Below are 14,406 nucleotides of genomic sequence, written 5' to 3' on the forward strand. Positions count from 1 at the left end.
GACTTTGTCAAACGTATATGCAAATCAAATCCGCAAGGGTTCCACATGAAAGTAGTGGAAGCTATAAAGTGGAATACTAAGTGGGTAGAACCTACGGGTTGAAATGGAAAGTTATGGCAAAAGAGGTGAGCAAGAGTGATTCCACCTTTGTTTACCTCTTAGGATGATAGGCATGGGAGGTGGAAGATTCAATGCTACATCAATGAGGATCTACAGTGGCATGCAAAAATAATTTTTGCAAAGATGAATGGATGGCCACTATATCATATTGGTCTCCCTCTATTCTTTTTCCAACAACTAGATTTTTCCTCACATAGTTCAAATGCCAAGGGATCGCAAGAGGAGCAAGGGTATATTCCTAGAATTTTTATCACCCAAGATACATTTTCAAAGGCTTTAATAAAGAAGAAACGAAGCAGGTGACTAAGCAAAAATAAACAAGCAAGTCAAGAAACAAAAACTTCCAAAAAACTAGAAACTCTCTCTCTCTCTCTCTCTCTCTCTCTCTCTCTCTCTCATTTAAAACATAAAAAGCTAAATGGCCCTTTACACTTATGTATCGTTTCTACAAAGAGGCAAAAATACATTTCTAACTTAGAAAGCACAAGTATACTCAAACAACAATCATTGCTTAGAACAAAATCAGATTTTCAAAATTTCCCTGGCACCTTGAAGTTTTGTCAGTCAATTGAGTTCTTTAGGTCCCAGAGAGTGTGAAATAGGAACAAGACAAGTGGATGCCACAAAAGTAAAATTAAACAGGGTACAGGAGTCTAGGAATTTGCATGAGAATGACCAAGAACCTCTGTTAAAAAACTTTGGATGTGATTGGCTGCTTCTAGCTCAATCTCAGCTTGAGCAACCCCACGTTTTTTTATCCTCTGTTTACCTACTTTGAGAGAGTGATCACCACCTTCAATCACATGAAGCTTTGTGAAACTAGTCATTTTCTTCCGTACTTCTTCCAGCTTGTTCAATGGACATAATCCATCTCCACTTCCCTGTAAAAGCATTTAATAAACCTTCAGAGCATAGTTTCAAAATCATCCTTTGAAGTTTGTTACTCTTTACTTATGAACATTTTGCCTGACATGGTATCAGAAACAATTTGCCTGACATGGTATCAGAAACAATCCATTGTTATGAGAAATCACTAGACTAATTCCATATTCTCTAAAAATGCTTCATCCAGACAGTTCTGAAAAAACCTAGCATCAGCCAACCGCAACCCATCATAATGCATAAGTCTAAATGTAATCGAGAGCTAGGTTCCTAGACCCAAAAACTAAGTAGTTTACTTTCGAACAGGACCTGGATTGAGCTAAAGAAAGATCGTCATGAAGTTTTACAGCATTGTCTCTAAGAAACAGAAAGTGTAGATAGAAAAGGCAACCTGCACAAACATGACTGGAACCTGTAACTCGAGTAGGGTATGATCTCTAAGAGCTCCACTTGTGCCCTGAAGGGAAGAAAAAAAAACATGTTACATTACAGGGCAGATGAGAATCTGTGATATACATAACGGTTTATACGCTCCAGTTCTGAACAAAAACTTCTCTCTCTTAGTGCTAATACACAACACTCACTCAATGGAGCTTAGGCCTGAACATAAGTGCTAGAACAATTTGCGGTGCAAGAAGTCTGGAATGCGAGAACTTGCAAGCATAGGATGAGTCTGGGGAGGCAGTAAGTTGCACCATACAAGTCACTATGTTTTCCTAGACTTCAAAGGCATCTCCAATTGTCAAAGCACATATCTCACAACTCAAGCTCAGACACCATGTTGGAGAACAATAAGGCCACGTGGCAACTTGCTTGCTGCCCACCTGACAGTCCCTTTCAGTCCCTCTTCAGGTGCCCATGTGGCACCCAACACTTGTGCCAACATAGCACCCCTCACACCCATATCCAACAGGTGTCAAACCCCTTGGTCCTCCTCATTTGGGGAGTCACGGTGTGGATTCTACATCTCAATATGATGCACTGTGGTCTGATAGCCACCTTCTCGAAGAGATGATCCTTCGGCTCCCATTTAGAGGCTCTGCGGAACAAGCTGAAGGCATCACCATCATCAGGTCGAACATCCCATATCTCCTCTACCTCCAAGTCCTACTCCGCATTGTACATGAACAACCAGACCAATCCAGAGCATCGGTCTACTCATAATACCACATGCTAGTGACGTTGCTAATCCAAGTCATGAGCACGCCAAAATGTCCATTCAACTATCCCTCTTAGAATTGGGAATGAGGCAGATCCTGGCGAGTACCGAGCATCATGGATCTGTTCAACTTGTTCCACATCTGCGACCACAACCTTCGAAACCTTTACAGTGAGATCCTTGTGACTGCCCCACATAGATCCTCACCAACGAGCTTCCTTCCAAAAGCTTTGCCCAACTTCCCCAAAACCAAGCACTCATCGAGCTCCACTCAAGTCTTAATCCTCATCCCACCAAAATCACATGTGAATCCCTCATGTTCTCCATTCAACATCATACCCTTGACCTCCCTTGGAAAATTCTCATCGTCAATGCATTTGAAACGATATTTTTTTAATTTCGCTCTCTGTATTTCGTCAATCACGCGCAAGGCAATTCACAGGCGTAGGCATCTCGTATATCCTCCCAGCCACCTTGTGGATTGCATGCTACGACAAATACGTAATTCAATTTCTTTTCATGCATATCCACAAGCCCACAACTCCCTAGATGGTTCCCTCTGCCACATGTCATCATTCTAGACCTTTAGCTTGATACACCATTTACCCCTCTCTTGGGGCACAATTAAACCATTTGCCCCTTGGCATTTTTACACATTTAGGTGAACCTAGGCCTTAGCACTCAGAACCACCTAGCCGATGCCATTACACCCTCACCTAGGACCTTGGCAGTTACTTCCCTTGACCATTTAATTTACGCACATGAAATATTACAAAAGTCAGTCATCTAAGAGAAAATGCCCACCGATCTTTCCGAGGTCGTACTATCTCGAATAGAGCATAACGTTCCTTCCCTCTTCAAGCATCAGCGTCCTCGATGATGAAATCTGGGAACACTCTCCGTAACTGGTATACGGATTCCCAGGTAGCTTCCGATAGAGGTAGACCATGCCATGCAACCAACACCGTGGGTATCTTCTGATTACACACTTGCATTGCTCCTTGGCCCAGGATTCTTGTTGGTTTGCGTCTTGCATTATCCTCTATCTCCTGAAACAAAACAACATCTTCGATTAGTGAGTCACCAGTATGCAAAATTTTCTTTAAACAAGAAACATGAAACATTGGGTGCACCTTATACCCCGGTGGTAATTCTAATTTATAGGCTACCTTGCCTATTCTTTTTAGAATTAACCATGGCCCACAATATCGAGGTGATAACTTAGCACACTCTCCTGCAGTCAAAGACTTAGAGTGCGAAGAAACTCGGAGAAAAACTTTTTCTCCTTCCTTAAATTCTCTAGTGGATCGGTTCTCATCCGCATACACCTTAGCTCTATCCATAGCTTGGCGGATGTTAGCTCTCGCAAGTGCTAGCATCTCCCGCATCTGAACCACAAAGTTCGCGGCACTAGGCAATTTCTGAGGTACTCCAACTATAGTTGGATTTGCTGGTCTATAACCATAGTTCAGTTCAAACGGACTCATGGTTGTTAAGACACTCGTGTCTTATCGTAAGACACTTAAGACACTTAAGACATGTGTCTAACCTTAAGACACCTTTAGACACTCTTGGTTTTTTTTTTTTTTTTTTGGTGGATGGGGGGTAACAAAGACATTGAGTTTGACTTAGCCATGCTATCATCGATGGTGACTTTGGATCTAGCAGTGGCAGTGACCTTATAGATTCGGATTAGTATGAATCTTCAGAGATTTGAGTCTTGAGAGTCGAAAGTTTCCTTTCAATTATATGTATCGAGATGCAGATTTCATTCATATCACATGTGACAAGATTCAATTGTCCATTTAAACCTTTAAGTACTCAATACTTGCGAGCTCTTGAGTCGCGAGTCTTAACTTTAAGTTTTAAGTCTTGAGTGACGATTCTTGACTCTTAACTTCATTGTACAAGTGCCTTCTTGCATTGTTTAAGTATAGCTTATTGTACTTCTAGAATCTAGCAGCGAGCTATGCTAGCAAGTTGTACATTTGTATACTTATACATATATTAATTAAATATTTATTATTATAATCACAATGGCGTGTCTTACGTGTCTTATCTTTAAGACACTTTAGACACTCGTGTCTGAAGCGTGTCTAACGTGTCGTGTCTTAACGTGTCTTACAACCATGAACGGACTAAACCCTATAGATGAATGTTTTCTATCATTGTAGGCAAACTCCAACAATGGCAACCACTTGTCCCATGTATGTTGCCTCAATGACACATATGCTCTAAGCATATCCTCTAAAATCTGGTTGATTCTTTCTGTCTGACAATCCGTTTCAAGATGATCCCCACTACTCATTCCCAACTCAGTCCTTAGTGTCTCAAATACCGCAGTCCAAAAATGACCGGTAAATTTGACATCTCTGTCTGACACTATGGATCTGGGTAATCCATGCAGACGAAATATATGTCTAATAAACAAATCCGCTACTTACACGGCACTAACAGACTCCCTAGTTGAAATGAAGTGAGCCATCTTGGTAAGACGATCAACCACCACAAGGATAGAATCATATCCACCTTGTGTCGTAGGCAGCCCTACTATAAAGTCCATGGAAATGCTCTCCCACTTACTTAGTGGTATCTCCAAGGGCTGTAAAAGGCCGGGTGGCTTCACCCGCTCTGCCTTACTTACCTGACACGAAAAACAACGTGTCACATATTCATGAATATGCTTTTTCATCTTTGGCCAAAAGAAATCTCGCTTCACGAGATCATATGTCTTCTCGACTCCTGGATGTCCCGCACACGGGCTATCATGGCACTGTCGAATGACTCTCTGCCTGAGATCATTCTGATCAGGTACTACTACCTTGCCATTTCTATTCAGTATACCATCCCTTATGGCATATCTTGCATACGTTTGGCCTTTTCTGGATGCCAGGTCATCCTTTTCGTTTTCCCCGGGTTTTAACATATGAGCCTTAGGCCAAAGGCTCTGGACAAACTCGTCCACCTTCTGAGTTTCTCTAATCTCGGCCATTAGAGCACTCTCTAATACCGTGAAACTCATGTTATGCATAATGCGTGACAACGCATCAGCAACTTTATTATCTTTTCCTCTTCGGTACTGAATTGAACTCCTGCATGAGTTATGACCACCTAGCTTGGCGGCCTCTCAAGTCAGGTTGTTTACAAAAATGTTTCAGAGTATCATGATCAACATCCACATAAAACTCTGATCCATACAAATAATGTCGCCATGTTTTCAAAGCATGGACAACAGCATACAACTCTAATTCATGAGTTGGCCAATTCCATTGAGAGGGAGAAATCTTCTTGCTTTCAAAGGCTACTGGCCTTCCCTCTTGGAGGAGAACTGCTCCTACCGCAATGCCACTTGCATCGGTTTCAAGGAAAAACGGTTTCTGGGGATCAACTATTTTTAACACCGGTCCTGTGACCACAGCTTGTTTTAAGTTGTTTAAACTTTCCTGTTGATTCTATCCCTATATAAAAGGTACTTTATCTGAGGTCAGATCAGTCAATTGCGATACTATTTCGGAATATCCTTTGATATGCCTTCGATAAAATTGGACAAATCCCAAGAATGATCGCAAAGCGATCAAACTCTGAGGGATTGGCCAAGTCAGTATCGCAGCCACTTTCTTTGGATCCATTTCTACCCTCTCTGGAGTAATTATGAATCCTAAATATTCAAGTCTAACCATACACAGTATAGTTTTCTTCTTATTTACATAAAGACTGGCTTTCCTCAAAGTACTGAACACTATTCTTAAGTGTTCGCGATGCTCAGCAATACTTTTACTGAATACCAGAATATCGTCAATAAAATGTACTACAAACTTTTCGATATACAGACGTAGTACATCGTTCATAAGCATGACGAATGTAGCTGGAGCATTGGTAAGTCCAAAGGGCATTACCAAAACTCATAATATGACCAAACCTGCTTCAAAGCGGTTTTATGCACATCCTCGGCTCTAATCCGGATCTGATGGTAGCAACACTTAAGATCTATCTTACTGAAAATTACGGCCCCATGCAATGCATCTAGCAAATCATCGATCCGAGCCATCGGATACCTGTGCTTAACAGTGATATTATTCAATGCTCTGTAATATATACAGAGGCGAAAAGTATCATCTTTCTTTCTCTTTAATATCACTGGGGAAGCAAAAGGTGAAAAACTGGGTTGAATCTGCCCCAGCTTGAGGTATTCTTCCAGTTGTCTTCGCACCTCAGCTTCTTCTGTAGAGCTTAATCTATATGGGAGGTCTATTTACAGGTTCTGCCCCCGGGATAAGCCCAATTTTATGTTGAACATTCCGCTCTGGAGGTAATCCATAAGGTAACTCATCCCTAAAACAATCAGAGAACTTCTTCAATATCTCTTTAGCCAACTCGGCCATTTTCCCATCTAAGGTAGCCTCAGTGCTAGTCGACGCATCATCAATCGACTCTACCGATGCTATACACAGACACAGAAACTCTTTCGAAGTCTTCCGAATTTCCATGGCTGAAATCAATGGTCCTCGAGGTAAATCCTTTTCGCCTCGTAAAACATATTCTACCCCGTTCATCTTGAACTGGTAAATATGCTTTTTCCAATCAATGGCTGGATTTTTCCAAAAATGCCAAGCCATGCCTAGGGCTATATCTGCGTGAGCAAGCCTGGTCAGTTCAAAGTCCAGCTTCTCAACATAGTCCTGAATTTGAAGTTACAACTGGGTAACCCTTTGGTCCCATACTTCAGTTGAACTTCCGTCCATTGAGCTTCCCTCCGCCATCCTGACCGTATAAGCATAGTCAAATGGACTAGTTTTCAACTTGAGCCTCTTAATAAGCTTCGAGTTAATTACATTGTGCGTTGACGCTGAGTCAAACAACACAATCACATCATGATTGGCTACTTACCCTTTCATTTTAACAACTCGGTCTCATAAAAAAACGTATACCCCGTTGCTGCGGGCTTTGAAAGGATGTTATCAGGTGCACCGCTTACTAACTTAGTAACAGACACACTTAACAACACAGGTACTAACCTCTGAGAAGGTCCCACCAATTGCATCTGTATATCTTCCACATTGGGACTCTCCTGCATTTCTACGTCGCATTCAGATACCATCATATTGGCCGTGCGATGGTCTTTGTTCAGTGGACAATCTTTCCACTGATGTCGTTGAAGGCAACCGAAGCACAATCCTTCTTTTCTAGCTTTCTCTTTTTGCTCCGGGGTCAACGAGGACTTTGACCAAGCCCGGGCTGCCATTGGAGTTACTTTTCTTTTCACTCCAACGGTGCTACTTGTCTTTGCTGGTCCCTCAACCGGCTTCACCTGCTTGGCTTGGCCACTTGGCTGCGAGACACTTGTCTTTGAAGTCCATTTCCTCTGAAATCCCCCTTTTCTCGGGTACTCATGCTGAGTCCCTGCCTGCACAAACCCACTAGGTCTGCCTCTGGCATCCTCATAGTTCAAGGCTACTGCAATAGATTCATCTAATGTAGTCACATATTTAGCCCGAACTTCATTTTAATCTTGTCGTTCCATAGATATAGTCTTTCAACTGAACCGACATAGGGAGAGGGTCTGTTATCTTCATAACACATTCTCTGAACTTGTCAGTGTACTCTGCCACCGACAAATTTCTCTGGCGAAGGTTTCTATAAGCATCCCAAGCTCAAGACTCTTCGTCAAGTGGAAGAAAGTGTTTCTTAAATTCAGCTTTAAACCCTTCCCAGGTGGTAGGGGCAACTTGATCTTTCTGTTGCTTTATCCACCATCTATCCGCTGCCTCAATAAACAGGTGAGTAGTCTCGCGGATTTTCTTTAGATCAGATCTGATTTCAAAAATGGCGAAGGCTTCTTCCCACTTGTGTAACCAAACCTCGATCACATCAAAACTGCGCTCGATCATCCGACCAACGTACTTTTCCGGTCTATAGTTTGCAATATTAGGTACCTTGACCTTTGCACGTTCTGATGAGTGTATACTGGGCTCTGGCTCTGCTAGATCTTTGCCCTTTTCATTTCTAGATGGTCTAGCCAACAAGGCTTGCACCATCTCACTAATTTCATTTTGACCAGCATTCACTTGAAGCTGTTGGTTCATGATCTGCTATAAAGCATCTTCTAGTACAGAAATCCTACATAGAAGAAAAAAAAAAGATGCCCCCTGGAGGTTCCACGTAACGCAAATATCCCTTTGCGTGATACCAAGCTACAGCCTGCATAAACACGATTCTGCTTTGTCAAAAGCCTTTCGATGCAACTTCTAGTTTCCTCCAAAGTAGCCATCTGCTCCTGAATATAGATGTTGCTGCCTCGATGATCTACTAGATGGAAGGAAGACTTCGTGTAGTTTCTCAAATATAAGAGAAGCAGGATTTGTTGTATAGAAAGATGAGGGCACTGATACACTTGACACCGCCAACACCTCGCTCACGGGCTATTCGTGTGATCACGTCCCATCATCGTTTATCGCGTCCCCGTTCACGAGCCTTACTGTTCGTCACTTCTCAGCTATATCCCGGAATCAGAGTTCCTTCTCTTGGTTCTCGTCGGATCAAGTATCATCATCGAGCGTCACGCCTTCTCTAATTTCCCAGGTTTCTTCTATCACCTGCCTCCGGAAACCTTGCCCTGCGCCATCTTACAAGCCTGCAGCTGTACCCGCTCCATCAACGGAAGCCCGTACGTCACCCATCGCCACGCCTCAGCTCCACGAAGCAAATGATACGCTCCCTTTTTCCAATCTGTCTGTTTTTTTTTCGTTGATTCACAGCCTGAGGCCATGAGCTGAAGGAGATGCAATCTGAAAACCGGAGCGAATCGGTGAACGCCTTCATACGTGATCCCTTCGTTCAGCCTGACGGCTCTGATACCAAATGAAACGATCTTTTTTTAATTTTGCTCTTTGTATTTCGTCAATCACGGGCAAGGCAATTCATAGGCGTAGGCATCTCGTATATCCTCCCAACCACCTTGTGGATTGCATGCTACGACAGATACGTAATTCAATTTCTTTTCATGCATATCCACAAGCCCACAACTCCCTAGATGGTTCCCTCTACCACATGTCATCATTCTAGACCTTTAGCCTGCTACACCATTTACCCCTCTCTTGGGGCACAATTAAACCATTTGCCCCTCGGCATTTTTACACATTTAGGTGCACCTAGGCCTTAGCACTCAGAACCACCTAGTCGATGCCATTACACCCTCACCTAGGACCTTGGCAGTTACTTCCCTTGACCATTTAATTTACGCACATGAAATATTACAAAAGTCGGTCATCTAAGAGAAAATGCCCACCAATCTTTCCGAGGTCATGCTATCTCGGCTAGAGCATAACAGCATCCATCAAAATCACCATCTCAGCCGAGTCCATCACACCAACAACTTCACAAGACATGCAAATAGTTCTAAATGCTTCTGCCTTGAGAACTTCCTCTCTCATACCCTTGATCTCTCTTGGAAAATCGTCCATATCACTACATCCGTCCACATCACCAGAGTCCATGATACCACCAATGCAGATAGCCTCCAAATGCTTATGCCTTGAGAATGCCCTGTTATCTGGAAGGCTTTCACTCCCCACCTGAACAAATAATGTACCAATCATGCAACTGAAATTAACACCAATGCATAAAGAGAAAACTTGAATTGGTCCTCCATTTTGCTTTTTATTACAACAAGCTAGATACCTTCCTAAAAGATACCAGAACAGCATCCTCTTTAGTCTCTAGATCCTCACGTCCATAATGTATCTAACTGTCTCACTCTCCACGCTGACCTTCATCACCCTCTTGAGCAAGATATGTTATGCTTCACCTTGACAAGGATCCAGATCCTCTGACCGCTGTCCCATAACGGGCATAAGCATTGTCACACCTAGATCGCTGAGCCCAATCTTGGGGTTACTGTGTATAACCACCAAGAACTACCCCTCTTTCTTAACTCCGTAAGTTGTCTAATCACCAGACACTTCCCCCTTGGGTTGGTCCTCCTCCTTTATCACCTTGAACCGGTCCTCCTTTTTCTGATCCACCTTCTTCTTCTTGCAGTCTCGTATAATCACAATAGTAGCACTTTGTCTCTCACTATCAGAAGAGTTCCCATCCTCTTAAGAATCTTTGATGTTTAGCATACCCTTGCTGGCCTTGCCTTTCTCGTTGCCTTTCCCTTTGCTGGAAGCAATAAGCACAATTGTCATCGCCACCTTTGGGCCATTCTTCAATTGTCAGGACAGTCACTAGAACAGCACGGCTATCTTGCTATCAATGTCACCACTTGATTCTTGAGTATCTTCACCTTGACCAAATGGTCATTGACAAACTCTCCTTCACCCAATGTCAACGCAATTAACTGATTCTAGAGTGCAATGATTTAAGGCAAGTTGTTCGTCTCATAAAGAAATTCCAATGTCTTTCAAGCCACATCTGCCGTCTCCACCAATTAAATGTGCAAAAGCAACGAACCTATTGTCGTCCGAATGATCATGGATAGTTCTCAACATCCCTCTCCCAGCATTCACAACCTTGCCCAAAACATCCGTTTAATCTTGGGGCTTGGTCTCCATGCGACTCCATATCTTTATCTTCCAAATATGATAGTTACTCCCATCGAGCATCCCCTTCTCACCAAAGTTAGTGATAGGTATATCAGAAGCCATGGATGGCTCTGTAGATTCCTTGAGAATTCCATCACCAAAAATTCCGCACACTTGACTACAGCACACCTGACAGAATTGAAGTCACCCTCCTTTCTTAGAGCCACAATGGATGAGACTCTATAGACAAAACGCCTTAAGATCCATGCAGTAACAAGATATAAGAGCATAGAACAAGATAATATTACGTTTACCAGCCACCTACAACAGTGAAGTGCTGGAGACAAGCTAACTAGGCCTAAAAACAGCAGGTTGGCTTATCCTACGTGCTTGGCTTGTCCGGGACACCAACAGCCAATCAATCGATTACCAAAGACATTAACAAAAAAAATAAATGGCTGAAACTTTTTCATGAAAAGCAGTATATGCAATTGGATTCTCGCTGGAAAAATGCTTTTACCTTCAGTGGGTATCCTAAGCAAACAATAGCAGAAACCTCAAGTCCTTCCGTCTCTGCCACCATGCAGCTTACTCTGTTATCCACGTCTCAAGTCCAGGGAGGAGAGGAAGGGGGGCAGGTCCCCAAGGTGAGAATCGAGGAACCGAGACGAGCGCACTTATTAGCTTCTTGTGTGTCAGATAGATGCGCGATGGTTACAACTTACCTATGCACACGCACAGAGGCGGAGTAAATTACCTCGATCCCATTGACTTCCCAACAAGTACCAAAGGGTGACCCGGATAATTAGACTGCGCTCTCTTTATCTGTTCGAGGTGAGGACTTATTAATTTTTCGGCTTTAGGGGGAGCTCCACGCTTGCCCCCAGCGCAATCTGCACCCACAAGGAACTATTCAGAAACAAAGCCGCAAAAGGAAGGATGCTCGGCAAGAGAATTGATCATGACCACTTACAAGGGTAGTCGAAAGTAATTACGTCTACAGCACCAGTGGAAGAAGCAAGAAGTTCTTTCCATCTGCAATCGATACGCAGACAGACCAAGGAGAAGTGACTGAGATATACAAGAAGGGCATTTACAAAACGGACAAGGAAAGCGAGCCTGTGACGGAGATAGACCGGAGCATCCACTGAGAGGTGGAGGGAGCGCCAGCACCATGAGCGAAGACGATGAGCGGAGGCAAACTTGGCGCGTCTTCTGACTTGCGAGCTCGTTTGGACGAAGGAGCACCCGCCATATCCATTTGGGTGCTTTCCCGCCTGTCTACCTGCAGACTGTTCACTCTGTCTTCTTCAAATCAATGGGTTGATATCATGTGTGCTGTCTCAAGGCCATTTCGATTCGGGACATGTGTCTTCGAACACAGCCGCGCGCACTTGGATTACTGACTGGTTCCTGCTTGGATTAATGAGAGTTCCTCGGATGCCACCCATCATTCCTCCACCACGCACAGTCACGTTGGGTCGAAATTGAAGCTTGTTACAGACCGTTGAAAGTTTCCTCTGTTTCAAGAACGGTTTGCTGGACGTTCTGTCTAACGCTATTCTGCACTTGTTGCACGTAGATCTATCCTCTGTTTCGTCTGTTTCAAGAACGGTTTGCTGAACGTTCTGTCTAACGCTATTCTAAGCTTTTGTTGCACTTGTTGCACGTAGATCTATCCCCTTCATCAAACGGCTAACCTCAATCCATCTGTCAACGGCTGCGTTCGGCGGAAACTCAATCTCAGCCGTATGATTTAAATACTTTAAAACCCGTAATCGAAGACAAAACAGGTCACCGGATAAATTACAACTAGTACTTAACCCGCGCGTTGTTGCGGCATCTAAAAGACTGGGAATGTAAAGACATCTGAATTTATTAAGAAGGCCAATTTTTACTTGTTATCTACAGTAGGTGATGTTGCAATGTTCTAGGGTAAGGAGGGTTACAATGATTGGCTTATGCAAGCTCGGCCAGAAGGAAAAGTCCAAATGGAATTACTATTTTGAAAGGATCTAGCAACATTTTCCTTAGGAGAGGGTTGGTCCTCTCCTCGGAAAATATATTTCAATGGGATGCTACCACCTACACATGTCTACCCAGAAATACCCAATGGAATCAAAAGAGCAATTAAAATACATATTTCTAGGATTGATGATTCCAATAGTTCTAATCCTATTTTGACAAAGTTCTATGTTATATGTCAGTTCATCTAGTAGAATGAGATGAACTACTCACCCACCACACACTCCGCCTAGGTCACCAATAGTGACAATATCTCCTTGCAACATGCAATTTGAAATTCGAGAAATGTTGAACTTCCAAAAGTAGCATATGGCAATGCAGTAAAGTGTTACACGTGTTCTTGAAATCAAATCCATCCTGCACCATTGATCGTTATTAGCAGTGTAATCCAATCCAGTCCCAACTTCCTGAAACTTAATGGCAGCTTGAACAACTTGGAATGTCGTCCCAAAATTACTTGGCCTTTTCAATCATCCTCATTCTAGAAGTCCCGCTTTTAGCATTCCTTTGGGTACTGGGAGCGAGCTTTTGCATACGGTGAAGAATGAGGGGGAACCAAAGTCGAGAAGAAAAGCTCTATGAAAGAAAGGGAGCACCTCTTATTGTCATGCTCTTCCATTACTTATGTCTCAGAGGAACTGCACTCTCTTTCAATGCCATGGCTCTTTCCTCCTTGCCTCCTCTCTTTTCATCTTCTCCCCCCTTCTCTCTGTCTGCACTCCTTGTTACTTTGTCTCCCCCTCCTTCACCTCACCACTGTCGCCTCTCTCTTCCAAGCCTATGAGCCACTTCTCCAAACCTTCACGTAGACGGTAGCTCTAACCATCATTGCAGCTCCGTGCGTGCCTCTCCTTCTGCTACTATGACTGAACTCACCTCAGCAAGGGACTTCGGTGACTGGACTCTGGATGCAACACAATAGCCACAGCATTGTTGAAAATTGAGTTGTAGCAATATTGCTCCAGTTCGTGTCTTCGTTGATTATCATGGCTCGATCAAGCTCGGACTCTCATTCCTAATTACATTGCAAATTGCATGAAAATCCTTCACATGCCAATTGGAGAAAACAGGCAATGGAATGATCGGAACGGAGACCAGAAGATCATGTTTCTCAACGTTTGGTATCTCTTAGTTATCCCGCTGGGATGTTCAACAACAGCGTGGCTATGTCATTCTCCTTGGGATGCGAGGCCAACGACAAATGCCAGACCGGCGACAACAAAACTATGGAGTACTCCTTTGAAGCACTGGAAGAGCAATGGGTTCCAGATTTGCTAACGTTCTATGCAATTCCAGGCATATCTATTCCTGATGCCACATTGCATGATGCGAAGCTTACAGACCCACTATCGTTTCCTTGGAGCTCCCACAAAAGCGAGCCTTATAATCAAACTCACAATCACTGGGAGCTCATTGTTGTCCATCACTGAGAGCCATTTCAATTGTAACTAAAACTTTCAGGGGAGACGCAGGTTTTCGAGATTGGTTTCAGGGATTGGTCCCGTCCATGTCCGTCGACCTTTCTAAAACTTCCATCTAATACGTCTAAAATTTCCGTTCACTTATGGCCATCTCGACCTTCCGTGGCCTCCTCAGCCCTCCACACCCCTCCCGCCACCTTCGCCATAGCTCAATCCCCTGCAGATCCACGCCGCCATCTCATCGAGCCATCGCCTTACGTACTCCCCCAGTACCCCG

The 14,406-nt window shown here is 43.5% G+C and overlaps 1 protein-coding gene across 1 annotated transcript; it reads right to left on the minus strand.

Annotated features, from left to right (window-relative positions):
* Nucleotides 1–626: 626 nt before the first annotated feature.
* On the minus strand, nucleotides 627–12,307 carry LOC147897853 (alpha/beta-Hydrolases superfamily protein). The gene is made up of 6 exons (XM_087380765.1): nucleotides 11,820–12,307; nucleotides 11,657–11,718; nucleotides 11,441–11,576; nucleotides 11,204–11,276; nucleotides 1,394–1,459; nucleotides 627–1,001 (listed from the first exon to the last, which is right to left on the minus strand). Exons 1-6 carry the CDS (start codon nucleotides 11,942–11,944, stop codon nucleotides 774–776), a joined length of 690 nt encoding a protein of 229 aa, XP_087236891.1. The 5' UTR covers nucleotides 11,945–12,307; the 3' UTR covers nucleotides 627–773.
* Between the last annotated feature and the right edge of the window lie 2,099 nt (nucleotides 12,308–14,406).

The sequence above is a fragment of the Dipteris shenzhenensis genome, chromosome 10 (assembly GCF_047967505.1).
Source record: "Dipteris shenzhenensis isolate YYH24624 ecotype China chromosome 10, Dip_SZ_1.0, whole genome shotgun sequence".
NCBI classification, from domain to species: Eukaryota; Viridiplantae; Streptophyta; class Polypodiopsida; order Gleicheniales; family Dipteridaceae; genus Dipteris; species Dipteris shenzhenensis.